This window comes from Mirounga leonina, unplaced genomic scaffold (assembly GCF_011800145.1).
Source record: "Mirounga leonina isolate KUSES-001 unplaced genomic scaffold, KU_Mleo_1.0 Mir_176, whole genome shotgun sequence".
NCBI lineage: Eukaryota > Metazoa > Chordata > Mammalia > Carnivora > Phocidae > Mirounga > Mirounga leonina.
In genome coordinates this window covers 40,110,280-40,123,508 of record NW_023270454.1, presented here as the reverse complement: position 1 = coordinate 40,123,508, position 13,229 = coordinate 40,110,280, and the positions used below count along the sequence as shown (strand labels likewise).

The window sequence follows — 13,229 nt, the reverse complement described above, 5'->3', positions numbered from 1 at the left end:
AAACAACCACAAAACAAGTACTAGAATGTCAATAAATACATATCTATCAGTAATTACTTTGAATGTAAATGGAATAAACACTCCAATCAAAAGACACAAGGTGACAGAATAGATAAAAAAAATAAGACCCATCTATATGCTGCCTCCAAGAGACTCTTTTTAGACCCAAAGACACCTACAGATAGAAAATGAGAGGACTGAGAAACATTTATCATGCAAATGGATGTCATAAGAAAGCCAGAGTAGCAATATTTATGTGGAACAAAATAGACTTTAAAACAAAGATTGTAACAAGAAACAAAGAACACTATATAATAATAAAGGGGACAATCCAACAAGAAGATATAACAACTGTAAACATTTATGCACCCAACATGGGAGCACCCAAATACATAAAACAGTTAATAACAAACATAAAGGAACTAATCGGTAATAATACAGTAATAGCAGGGGCTTTAACACCCCACTTACATCAATGGACAGATCATCTAAACAGAAAATCCACAAGGAAACAATAGTTTTGAATGACACACTGGACCGGATGGATTTAACAATATATTCAGAACATTCCATCCTAAAACAGCAGAATACACATTCTTTTCAAATGTTCATGGAATATTCTCCAGAACAGATCACATATTAGGCCACAAAATAAGCCTCAACAAATTCAAAAAGATCGAAGTCATACTATGCATCTTTTTTTACCACAATGCTATGAAACTAGAAGTCAACCAAAAGAAAAAATCTGGAAGGACCACAAATTCACGCAGGTTAAATAACATGTTACTAAACAATGAATGGGTCAACCAGGAAATAAAAGAAGAAACTAAAAAGTACATGGAAAAAAATAAAAACAAAAACAAAATTGTTCAAAACATTTAGAAGCAGCAAAAACAGTTCTAAGAGGGAAGTTTATAGAAATGCAGGCTTATCTCAAGAAGCAAGAAAAATCTCAAATAGACAATCTAACCATACACCTAGAGGAGCTAGAAAAAGAACAACAAACAAAACCTAAAACCAGCAGAAGGAAGGAAATATTAAACAGAACAGAAATAAATGATATAGAAACTAAAAAAAAAAAAAAAAGAACAGATCAATGAAACCAGGAGCTGGTTCTTTGAAAAGAATCAACAAAATTGATAAACTTCTAGTCAGATTTATCAAGAAAAAAAGAGAAAGGACCCAAATAAATAAAAATCACAAATGAGAGAGGAGAAATAACAACCAACACCACAGAAATACAAACAATTATAACAGAATATTATAAAACAAATCAATAATAAACTGGACAACCTAGAAGAAATGTATAAATCCCTAGGAACATATAAACTATCAAAATTGAAACAGGAAGAAACAGAAAATTTGAACAGACTGATAACCAGAAAAGAAATTGAATCAGTAATCAAAAAATTCTCAACAAACAGAAGTCCAGGAGCAGATGCCTTCACAGGTGAATTCTACCAATCGATTGATCGATTTATTTATTTATTTATTCATTTAGAGAGGGAGAGAGAGAGAGAATCTTAAGCAGGCTCCATGCCCAATGCAGAGTCCAACTTGGGGCTCAATCTCACAACCCTGAGATCATGATCTGAGCTGAGATCAAGAGTCAGACACTTAACTGACTGAGCCACTCAGGCACCCCTCTACCAAACATTTTAAAAAGAGTTAATACCTATTCTTCTCACACTATTCCAAAACACTGAAAAGGAAGGAAAACTTCCAAATTCATTCTACAAGGTAAGCATTACCCTGATAAAAAACGAGATACAGACACCACACAAAAAAAGAGAACTATAGGCCAATATCTCTGATGAACATAGATGCAAAAATCTTCAACAAAATACTAGCAAATGAATCTAACAATAGATTTTTAAAAATCATTCACCACAATCATGTGGGATTTATTCCTGGGTTGCAAGGGTGGTTCAATATTTGCAAATCAATCAACACAATACATCGCATCAGTAAGAGAAAGTATAAGAACCATATGATCATTTCAATAGATGCAGAAAAAGCATTTGACAAAGTACAGCATCCATTCATAATAAAAAACTTTCAACAAAGTAGGAAGAGCCGGCATCCAGGAGCAGAGCACTTTACTCCTCCCTCAGAATGAATGGAGACCAGAAATTGGACCCTTATGCCCAAGCAAAGCAGGATTTCATCCAGCATTTCTCCCAGATTGTCAAGGTGCTGACCGAGGATGGCGTGGGCCACCCGGAGACCGGAGACGACATTGCCCGGCTCAAGGAGGTCTTGGAGCACAATGTGATTGGCGGCAAGTGCCAGCGGGGTTTGACTGTGCTGATAGCATTTCAGGAGCTGGTAGAGCCAAGGAAGCAGGATGCCGATAGTCTCCGGCGGACCCTGACTGTGGGCTGGTGTGTGGAACTAATCCAAGCTTTCTTCCTGGTGTCCGACGACATCATGGACTCATCCCTCACCTGCCGGGGGCAGATCTGCTGGTATCAGAAGCCAGGCATAGGTTTGGATGCCATCAATGATGCTTTGCTTATGAAGAGTGTATCTACCGCCAGCTGAAGCTCTACTGTCGGGAGCAGCCCCATTACCTAAACCTGATAGAGCTTTTCCTTCAGAGTTCCTATCAGACCGAGATCGGACAGACCCTGGACCTCATCACAGCCCCCCAGGGCAATGTGGATCTTGGCAGATTCACTGAAAAGAGGTACAAATCTATGGTCAAGTACAAGACCGCTTTCTACTCGTTCTTTCTTCCTGTGGCGGCTGCCATGTACATGGCGGGCATCGATGGGGAGAAAGAGCATGCCAATGCCAAGAAGATCCTGCTGGAGATGGGGCAGTTCTTTCAGATTCAGGACGATTACCTCGACCTCTTTGGGGACCCCAGTGTGACAGGCAAGATTGGCACAGACATCCAGGACAACAAATGCAGCTGGCTGGTGGTTCAGTGTCTGCAGCGGGCCGCTCTGAAACAGCGTCAGCTCTTTCAGGAGAATCACGGACAGAAGGAGGCGGAGAAGGTGACCTGGGTGAAGGCGCTGTACGAGGAGCTGAACATGCCCGCCGTGTTCACGCACTATGAGGAAGACAGCTACGGCCACCTTCTGGGCCTCATCGAGCAGTATGCCTCGCCCCTGCCCCCGGCCATCTTCCTGCTGCTGGCACACAAGATCTACAAGAGGAAAAAGTGACCTAGAGACTGCACGCGCGGGGAGGGGGGCCTCTCAATAAATTGTCGAAGTTTAAAAAAAAAAAAAAACCTTTCAACAAAGTAGATTTAGAGGGAACATACCTCAACATGATAAAGGCCATATATGAAAAACCCATACCTAACGCCATCCTCAATGGGGAAAAACTAAAAGTTCTTCCGCTACAGTCAGGAACAAGAGAAGGATGTCCACTCTCACTGCTTACTCAACATAGTACAGAAGTCCTAGCCACAGCAATCAGACAACAAAAAGAAATAAAAGGCATCCAAACTGGTAAGGAAGAAGTAAAACTTTCACTATTTGCAGATGACATTATACTCTATATAGAAAATCCTAAAGACTCCACCACAAAACTACTAGAACTGAAAAATGAATTCAGTAAAGTCGCAGGATACAAAAATCAATGCACAGAAATCCATTGCATTTCTATACACTAAGAATGAAACAGCAGAAAGAGAAATTAAGAAAACAATCCCATTTACAATTGCACCAAAAATAATAAAATACCTGGGCATAAACTTTACCAAAGAGGTGAAAGACCTGCACTCTGAAAACTATAAAACACTGATGAAAGAAATTGAAGATGACACAGAAATGGAAAGATATTCCATGCTCATGGGTTGCAAGAACAAATACTGTTAAAATGTCTATACTACCCAAGGCAATCTATACATTTAATGCAATCCCTATCAAAATATCAACAGCATTTTTCACAGAACTAGAACAAACAATCCTAAAATCTGTATGGAACCACAAAAGACCCTGAATAGCCAAAGCAATTGTGAAAAAGAAAAACAAAACTGGAGGCATCACAATTCATGCAAAAGAAAGAAACTGGACCACTTTCTTACACCATACACAAAAATAAATTCAAAATACCTAAATGTGTGACCTGAAACCATAAGAATCCTAGAAGAGAGCACAGGCAGTAATTTCTCTGACATTGGTCATAGCAACTTTTTTCTACATAAGTCCCCTGAAGAAAGGGAAACAAAAGCAAGAATAAACTATTGGACTACATCAAAATAAACAGTTTCTGCACAGAGAAGGAAACAATCAACAAAAATAAAAGGCAACCTACTGAATAGGAGAAGATATTTGCAAATGACTTATCCAATAAAGGGTTAGTATCCAAAACATATAAAGAACTTAAACAATTCAACACCCCAAAAACAAATAATTCAATTTAAAAATGGACCAAAGACATGAACAGAGGTTTCTCTGAAGACATACAGATGGCCAACAGACACATGAAAAGTTGCTTATCTTCAGTTATCATCAGAAAAATGCAAATCAAAACTACAATGAGATATCACTTCACACTGGTCAGAATGCCTAAACTCAAAAACAAGAAACAACAGGCATTGGCGAGGATATGGAGAAAGGGGAACCCTCTTGCCCTGTTGGTGGGAATGCAAACTGGTGCAGCTACTCTGGAAAACAGTATGGAGGTTCTCAAAAAGTTAAAAATTGAACTACTCTACAATCCAGCAATTGTACTACTGGGTATTTACTCAAAGAATACAAAAATACAAATTCAAAGGGATACATGTACCCCTATAGCAGCATTATTTACAATAGCCAAGATATGGAAGCAGCCCAAGTATCCGTCAACTGATGAATGGATAAAGAAGATGTGGTATATATATACAATGTAATATTATGCAGCTGTAAAAAAGAATGAAATCTTGCCATTTGCAATGACATGTATGGAGCTATAATAGTAAGTGAAATAAGTCAGCCAAAGAAAGACAAATACCATATGATTTCACTCTTATGTGGAATTTAAGAAACAAAACAAAGAAACAAAGTGGAAAGAGAGAGAGAGAAACCAAGAAAGAGACTCCTAACTAAGGAGAACAAACTGATAGTTACCAGAGGGGAGGTGGGTTAGGGGATGGGTGAAATAGGTGATGGGGATTAAGGAGGGCACTTTTGGTGAGCATCGAGAGATTAAAATAAAAGCTTAAAAAAAAAAAAAAAAGAAATACAGATTTGGTCTTCTTCCCCAGTTCCTGTGACAGAGCTCCTAAAACCTTTGTAATATCCTGAGTAATACAGGTAATAAGAGCATCCTTTGTTAAACTTGGTTTTTGTATAGAATTCATTAAAACCCTTGGAATTTCCTAAGTGATAGAAGTGTCTATTGTTATCCACAAGTCATTTTAGTCACACCTGATTTATGCAAATGAGGTGACTTAGGATGAAGTCCCAGATAGCCTCATGATAGGGCTGGTCACCAGAAAGACCAAATGATTAAAGGGTTGGAAATTTCAGCTCCAGCCACTGACCTTCAAGAAGAGGGTTGGGGTAGGGAGCTGAATAATAAAGCTCTATAAAAACTCTTGAAAGATGAGATTTGATGAGCTTCCAGGTTGGTGAATAAATCCATGTGCTGGGAGGATGACAGACCCAAGTCCACAGGGACAGAAGCTCCTGCACTCAAGGAACTTTCTGGACCTCACCCTACGTACCTCTTCATCTGTATCCTTTATAATAAACCAGGAAATGTAAGTAAATGTTCCTGGAGTTTTGTATGCCATTCTAGTAAAATATCAAACCTGAGGTTATGGGGACCTCTATTTGTAGCCAAGTCCAACAGAAGTCGTGGGTAACCCGGGGACCCACCATTTTTGTTAGCATCTGAAGTGGGGCAGTCTTGTGGAACTGAACCCTTAATGTGTGAGGTTTGTTCTAACTCCAAGCAGTTAGTGTCATAATTGAGTTAAACTGTAGGACATCCAGTCGATGTTCCACAGAGAAGTGAACTGTACTGTTGTGGAAACACACACACACATCTGGTGTCAGAAGTGTTCTGTGTAAGAGTGTAGAGAAACAGCTCTTTCCCAGAAGTATGTCCTATTGTACCATGCTCATTATACAGAAGAGGGAAGCAAGACAGAGAGATCTTAAGTAACAGGGCCAGGCCCTTCCTGTTAATAAATGGCAGAACTGAAGCTTGAACCCAGGCGGCCATCACTCTCCCTGGTAACCCCTACAATTCCCCTACCTCTCATTAAGACAACAAGAGATTCTATTACTAACACAGAGATTTATAGCCACAACCAAAGACAAGTACTGACAACGGAGCAGGACAAGGAGCTATGAGAATAGGTAACAAGAGGACATGACCTAAACTGGAGGGGAAGCAGGCAGGTAGTTAGGAGAGGCTGCAATGAAGAAGAAATATTTACACTGGAATCTGAAAGATGAGCAGGATTTAGTTCCGTGAAAGGTTTTTTGTTTTTTGTTTTTTTTTCTTTTCTGACAAGGGGGTGGGGGTGAATGCAAGAACACAGCGGTGGCTTTGAAGAAATCAGTGTAGTTGGAATTCAGACAGAGGCAGAGTGTGGTGTGAGCTGAAACTGGAGCTGTGGCCTGGGGGCCCAGGTCAGATGGATGCCCTGGCAAGGGCCTGGGACTTGATCCTTCACCTCCAAAGGGTTTTAAGCCAGAAGTAACATGAACAATTGATGGCTTTAAAAAAGTGGTGTTGAATCCATTAAAAAAAAAAGGCACAATGCAGGGGCACCAGGGTGGTTCAGCCAATTAAGCAGCCGATTCTTGGTTTTGGCTCAGGTCTTGATCTCAGGGTCTGGGATAGAGGTCCGCATCAGGCTCCACCCTCAGCAGGGAGTCTGCCTGTGCATTCTCTCTCTCCCTCTCCCTCTGCCCCTCCCCCTGCTCATTCTCTCTCCCTCTCTCTTTGTCTCTCTCAAATAAATAAATAAATCTTAAAAAAAATTAAAATGGCACATTGCTAGAATTTCATAGTTCCTAATTGCCTTTGTTAAAATTTTTCTGAAATGCTATAAATTTATCATCAAAACTTAAATTTAGCACAGACCATAATAACAGAGACCAAAGAGCATAACCTTTGGAGAATTCATATTATACTTTCATCCCAACTGTTCAAATTACTGTGTGATTCGAGGCAAGTTACATCATTGTTATGTGTCTCAACTTCCTTATCAGTGAAATGGGAATAATATTTACTTATGGGTGTTTCTTACTATCATTTATCTATCAGCAGGAGCCCTCTAAAACTTAAAAATCTGGTTGAATTTGGCCCAACTCTCTAACCCCTGCTTAAAAGCCCTTCCTACAACTTCCTGTAACTTCCGGCGGCTCAAGGCCTTAATGATCTCCATTTCTCTATTTCTGCACCCACCAGGCTACTTCAGCATATCCATATGAAGGGAAGCCTGGCCCCTTCACGGGCTCACCAAGTTTCCGGACCCAGATATTGCATAACTTGCACAAATGTACTCGAGATGAGGAATGTACTCGAGATGGGTGCTGCAGTCTCCCATCACCTCACTGGTCCCATGTCCTGTTTTCCTCTCTTCCTAGTCCCCTTTCTGTCTGGCTCAACAACAACCAAAACGCTGCTTCGCTTACTAAGAGTGACCCGGCCCATGCCTCCAACTTCACTGTCTCACCATTATTAGTAATTGCAGTATTTTCCTAGCAAAAACAGCTCTCCTTTTTAAAAAGGAATTCCGGTGAATAACACTGTCTTCATTTCATTACATGCAGATTTCAAAATCACTAACTATAGATGGTCGCTGTGAGACAGGGAAACGGAAGGGACCCCATGAAGGACTGCTTTTTTGCTCCTTTTCCTGCTTCTATTTTTGCTAGGACCTGGCTTGTAGAACAGATAATGTATGTCCTCCTGGTAAAGGTCAAGGAGTTAATGATTTCTTTGGAGTCTTCCAGCACAACAGATAACATCTAAGGAGTGACCAGGCAGGGTCGTCACGTCATGAACATTTTCCAAGACCACTGACTCACCAAGACCCCTGACTCCAGGGCATAAGTGACTTAGGAACAAACACTCATCTTTGTTCCTGGATGGCTGAGAACACACATGCACCAGACCATAATCTTCAATTAAAACCCCAGGCCCCAAGCAAAGACAAGACTCATTCTTTATTCCTCTTTCCTTTCCAAGTCTCCCATATGCTTTGTCTGCATCTGCACTCTCTCTGCGTCTTCAATAAACTCTGCTCTCACTTCCTCTTGGATTGAGTTTGACTGCCATCCTGTGTGAAGCCAAGGACCCTCTTGGCTGGTCCTGCAGGACCTCCACTGGGTCCTCGGACCCGGCCAGCCTGTATCAGCTGCTATTATCAGTGTCATTATTTTTTTAAAGATTTTATTTATTTATGTGAGAGAGAGAGAGAGAGAGTGCATAGGCAGGAGGAGTAGCAGAGGGAGAGAGAGAAGCATGTTCCCGGCTGAGCAGGAAGCCCAATGCGGGACTCGATCCCAAGACCCAGGGATCATGACCTGAGCCAAAGGCAGATGCTTAACAGGCGCCCCTATCAGTATTATTATTATTTGTTGGTGCAGACATGCTGTTTCTTAGTATGTAGAAAAACACGTCTTTAACCTTTTATTTAGATTTTCTTTAAAGCAGAACCATCCCCCTATCAAAGTCTCTCTGATCCAAACCAGAGGATGACAGTATTACTTAGCTGTGTTGCCTAAACAATGAATCTCAATTGATAATAGCTTATAAAACAATAGCATTTCACCTGGACTTCAGGTCCACTACAGCTGTTTTTGACAATGCATAGGCTGTGCTGGCTTCAGCAGCACATATACTAAAATTGGACAATGTGTAGGCTGTGGCTCTGTGCCGTGAGTCTTCACATTCTAGAACATAGACTAAAGAAGCAACCCCTGTGTGGGGCATGCCATTCTCACTGCAGATGGAAAAGAGGGCCAGAGCCAACACACCATGGCTCTCAAACCTCCTGCTCAAACATGACATACATGATGCCCACTCACCTCTTATTGGCCACGGAAGTCCCACTGCTAAGCTCAATGTCAATGAGACAAAGTGGAGAGTCCGAATATACAAGTGAATAGCGACCATACCTGTGCAGTGACTTTGACCCATAACCTGGGCAGCAACCAGCCCAGGAAGCCAAACCACAACATCTGTAGCAATTGGCCCAAAATGGTCAGGACTTGGTCAAAGACCGCCAGAAATTTTTGCCCCTGCTCCAACTCAAGATCAACCAGAGAAAGCCAAATATGCTCCCAAACCAATCACATAACAGTCCCCACTTCGAGTTAGATCTGCCTCCAGCTTCCCCATGCCAACAACATCCAATCAGCATACCTGAAGCCTTCCCTTTCTTCCACTGTAAAATCACTCTCCTACTCCCCTGCCTGCCTTTGAATCTCTGCCAAATGCTAGTGATGGAGGCTGACTGCCTTGCTATATAGCAAACTCTGAATAAATAGCCTCTGTTTATTCTCATTTGGGTGGTCTTTGCTTGTTTCCACAAAATATACCCCTCCTGTGGTGGGAGGGTCAGGTGGGGAGGGTAACCGCAAATCATCTGGCAATGGGTGAGTATGAATAATCTTCTTTGAGGGAAGGGGAGAATAAATAAAGGGGGGACAATACACAATCTGCCACAGTTTACCCTCTGGATCATTGCTTTCATCCTCTCCACATGCAAAATCTCATGTAATTATGAAAGCACATCTGAAGCCCAGGATCTCCTGATAGTCTCTACTTCACATCTGGGTATGCCTACTCTTTCTTCAGAGATATATGGACTAAAACATAAGTTATATGATTAAGATATAATAGTAGCTCAGGAATAAGATAACAGTAACAAACACTCTTCAGAAAGAGAAAGAATGAGAGATGCAGAGCAGTAACATACCAATAGCAAGTCTCTTTTTTTAAATATTTTATTTAAGTTCAATTTAGTTAACATATACTGTATTATTAGTTTCAGAGGTAGAATTCAGTGATCCATCAGTTGCATATAACACCCAGTGCTCATTACATCATGTGCCCTCTTTAATGTCCATCACCCAGTTACCCCATCCCCCCCCTCCTCTCCCCTCCAGCAACCCTCAGTTTGTTCTTTATATTTAAGAGTCTCTTAGAGTTGGCCTCTCTCTCTGTTTTTGTCTTATTTTATTTTTCCTTCCCTTCCCCTATGTTCATCTGTTTTGTTTCTTAAATCACACATACAAGTGAAATCATATGGTATTTGTCTTTCTCTGACTGACTTATTTCACTTAGCATAATACCCTCTAGCTCCATCCACATTATTGCAAATGGCAAGATTTCATTCTTTTGATGGCTGAGTAATATTTCATTATATGTATATATATGGCAGCAATGTCCACAATAGCCATAATATGGAGAGAGCCCAGATGTCCATCAACAGATGAATGGATAAAGATGTGATTGATATATGTATATGTATATGTGTATATATATATATATATATATATATATATATATATATATATATACTGCTATTATCAGTGTTATTATTTTTTTAAAGATTTTATTTATTTATTTGAGAGACAGAGAGAGAGTGCACAGGCAGGAGGAGTAGCAGAGGGAGAGGGAGAAGCATGCTCCCGACTGAGCAGGAAGCCCAATGCATGACTTGATCCCAGGACCCCGGTATATATATATATATATACCAATAGCAATTCTAAAACCCCCTGGGCAAATGTTGCAAAGGCCTCCTCTGTGGGGAGGAAATGCTCCTAGATTTGGCTCTAGTTATACTTCCTGGAAATAATTCTTCAGTCCATTTTTCTCTATGGCTCTTGATTCTACCTTCTAAGAGACTCTATCTTTTTCATTATCCTCCTTGACTACATCTAAAGAGGCCACTGAACAATATGTCCTTCTTCATGACTGAGCATTATTTTTTTAAAGATTTTATTTATTTATTTGAGAGAGAGAGAGAGAGAGAGAGAGAGAGAAACAGCATGAGAGGGGAGAGGGTCAGAGGGAGAAGCAGGCTCCCCGCTGAGCCGGGAGCCCGATGTGGAACTCGATCCCAGGATTCCAGGATCATGACCTGAGCCGAAGGCAGTCGCTTAACCAACTGAGCCACCCAGGCAGCCATGGCTGAGCATTATTAAAGAAAAAATTATTCTGACACTTGTTAAGACAGTAAGGAAGACTTCCGGACTATTGTAATAGGTGCCAAGACTATCACAATAAGGAGGTAAATCGGGATCAATTCCGTATACAACAAACACAAGTGAGGATTGATAGTCAGTGAGCAGAATGTGGAGGTAGATGGAAAATTACTAGAGGAGCACATGAAGGGTAGTTGTTAAACCAACTTACCAGGATTCTTGCTGAAGGCAAGCCAGGGTGACCAGATATCAAGGGTGGAAGGAATTCTAGAATGGTATTGGGTATTGGGTATAGATATGCAGGGATCCAAAATGTTTGCTTTTATGTCTTGCAGTCATGATCTTTTCAAATTCAAGCCAGTGATGGCTCTTTTGACAATCTCTCTCTCTCTCTCTCTCTCACACACACACACATACACACACACAACTGTTGGCTTTGTATCTATTTGATTTCAGTTAGGTCCATGTGACAATAGTCACTATAATTTTTTTAAGCCCCTTCCCCCCACCAGAAGCAGATTGAGCTTATTGGTCTTTTATTGCATAGACAGGCCCTTATCACTTTCCTCTGAACCATCTCTTTTCTCCTGTCCAGCTAAAAGGATTTATTTGGGAGGGAGGGAGACACCTTAATACATTTAAAGATTTTAAGAAGGGTTGTGGTAGCCATGCCCCTTGATTTATTCTTCTGTCCATGACTGAATTTTAATTGACTTCTATTGCTGAAATCATTTCTAAATTTTATCTTTTATTGGTAGATAAGAGGAACAGTTACATATTTCAACCCCGCAATTCTCAACACTTCTAAATTCTCTCTTTCCTCTCATCCCTGCTTGGCCAATTCCTTGCTGAGTTCATTTCTTCTGTATAGTTGTCAAATGCACCTAATAACCACCATGGCACATTAGTGACATTCTGTTTCACCACATCTTAACCTAAAGTCACAAGTGTATTAACTGTCTTATCTGCCTTCAGATTATTATGGACAGTCATTACACCAAATATTTACCACTCCAAATATTTACCACTCCATGTCCTAGATTGCCATTTTTTTCCCTGTTTTAAAGTTTCCTGTCACACACTGTCCAGAAGCCAATGCCATATCTTTTAGGATTCAGTTGTTATGCAGCATTTCACTCCTGGTACGAGTCAGTTATCATAACAATGATGCCCCAATCTCTGTGGCTTATAAAATAAAGGTTTATTCAGCACTTGTGTTACATGTAGGCTGAAGGTGGGTTGTGACTCTATTCTACATGGCTTCTCATTCTCAGACCCAGGCTGGAGAAACAGCCCCTATTTAGTACATGCTGTCCTCATGGCACATGGAAGACAGTGTTACAGCCAACCACTCAATGGCATTTATCACATCTGCTCAAATAGGACTGGCCACAGGAAGTCATGTGGTGAAACCTGATATCAATGGGACAAGGAAGAATAGTCTTTGATGAGTGAGAACTGCAGGGTAAAAATGTATAATCTTCTCACAAGGAGCAGGAAGCAAATAATTAAAGAAAGCATAAAATCAACCACATTGGTCAAGAACAGAATTATTGGAGGAAGATATTTTTCTCTCTTGATCTTGACAAGCAAGAGAATTAATAAATGAGTCAACAATCCCCACTAAAACTTTGATAAGAAGAAAAAGAAAGAACAGACTGTGTGTGTGATTTCCTTTTGCTCTTGATTGCTTTGTTTTCACTCCCTCTCTAGTCATACATAAAGTGTAATATGTCATATGGAATAAAAGAAAAAACAGTCCCCATTGATTTTGCTCACTTTCTATTAGTAAGACCGCTGAGACCAGGGACACGGGGTGGCAATGGAAGGGGAGGATTATAGATTCCTCCTTTCAGGGATAGAGGTCTATTCCTCCCTCCTATAGCTTACTAACTTTCACCAACAGAGTAGGCCAGTTCCTAGAATCGCACACAGATCATAAGGCCACATCTATCCTCTAACAATAAAATTTCTCAAAGTATCAGAGTAATCTGCTACAGATCAGTAGCTAAATGCCCAAATGCGTTCTATTTTATTCTCTTTGTATGGTCCAATTTTGGGAGCAGAGACTCAATCTTCTTGAACAGGGCAGCTGTTAACGTACATGTGCTT

General features: G+C 40.6%; 2 protein-coding genes across 2 annotated transcripts in view; one reads left to right on the top strand and one right to left on the bottom strand.

Annotated features, from left to right (window-relative positions):
- ANAPC10 (anaphase promoting complex subunit 10) overlaps nucleotides 1–13,229 on the bottom strand; it is a 226,378-nt gene that overhangs the window by 58,699 nt on the left and 154,450 nt on the right. The gene's annotated exons all lie outside the window — the stretch shown is intronic.
- Nucleotides 2,063–3,176, top strand: LOC118022280 (farnesyl pyrophosphate synthase-like). The gene is given in 2 exon segments (XM_035022991.1): nucleotides 2,063–2,515; nucleotides 2,518–3,176. Coding segments are annotated over 2 exon segments (1,059 nt in total). The 5' UTR covers nucleotides 2,063–2,115.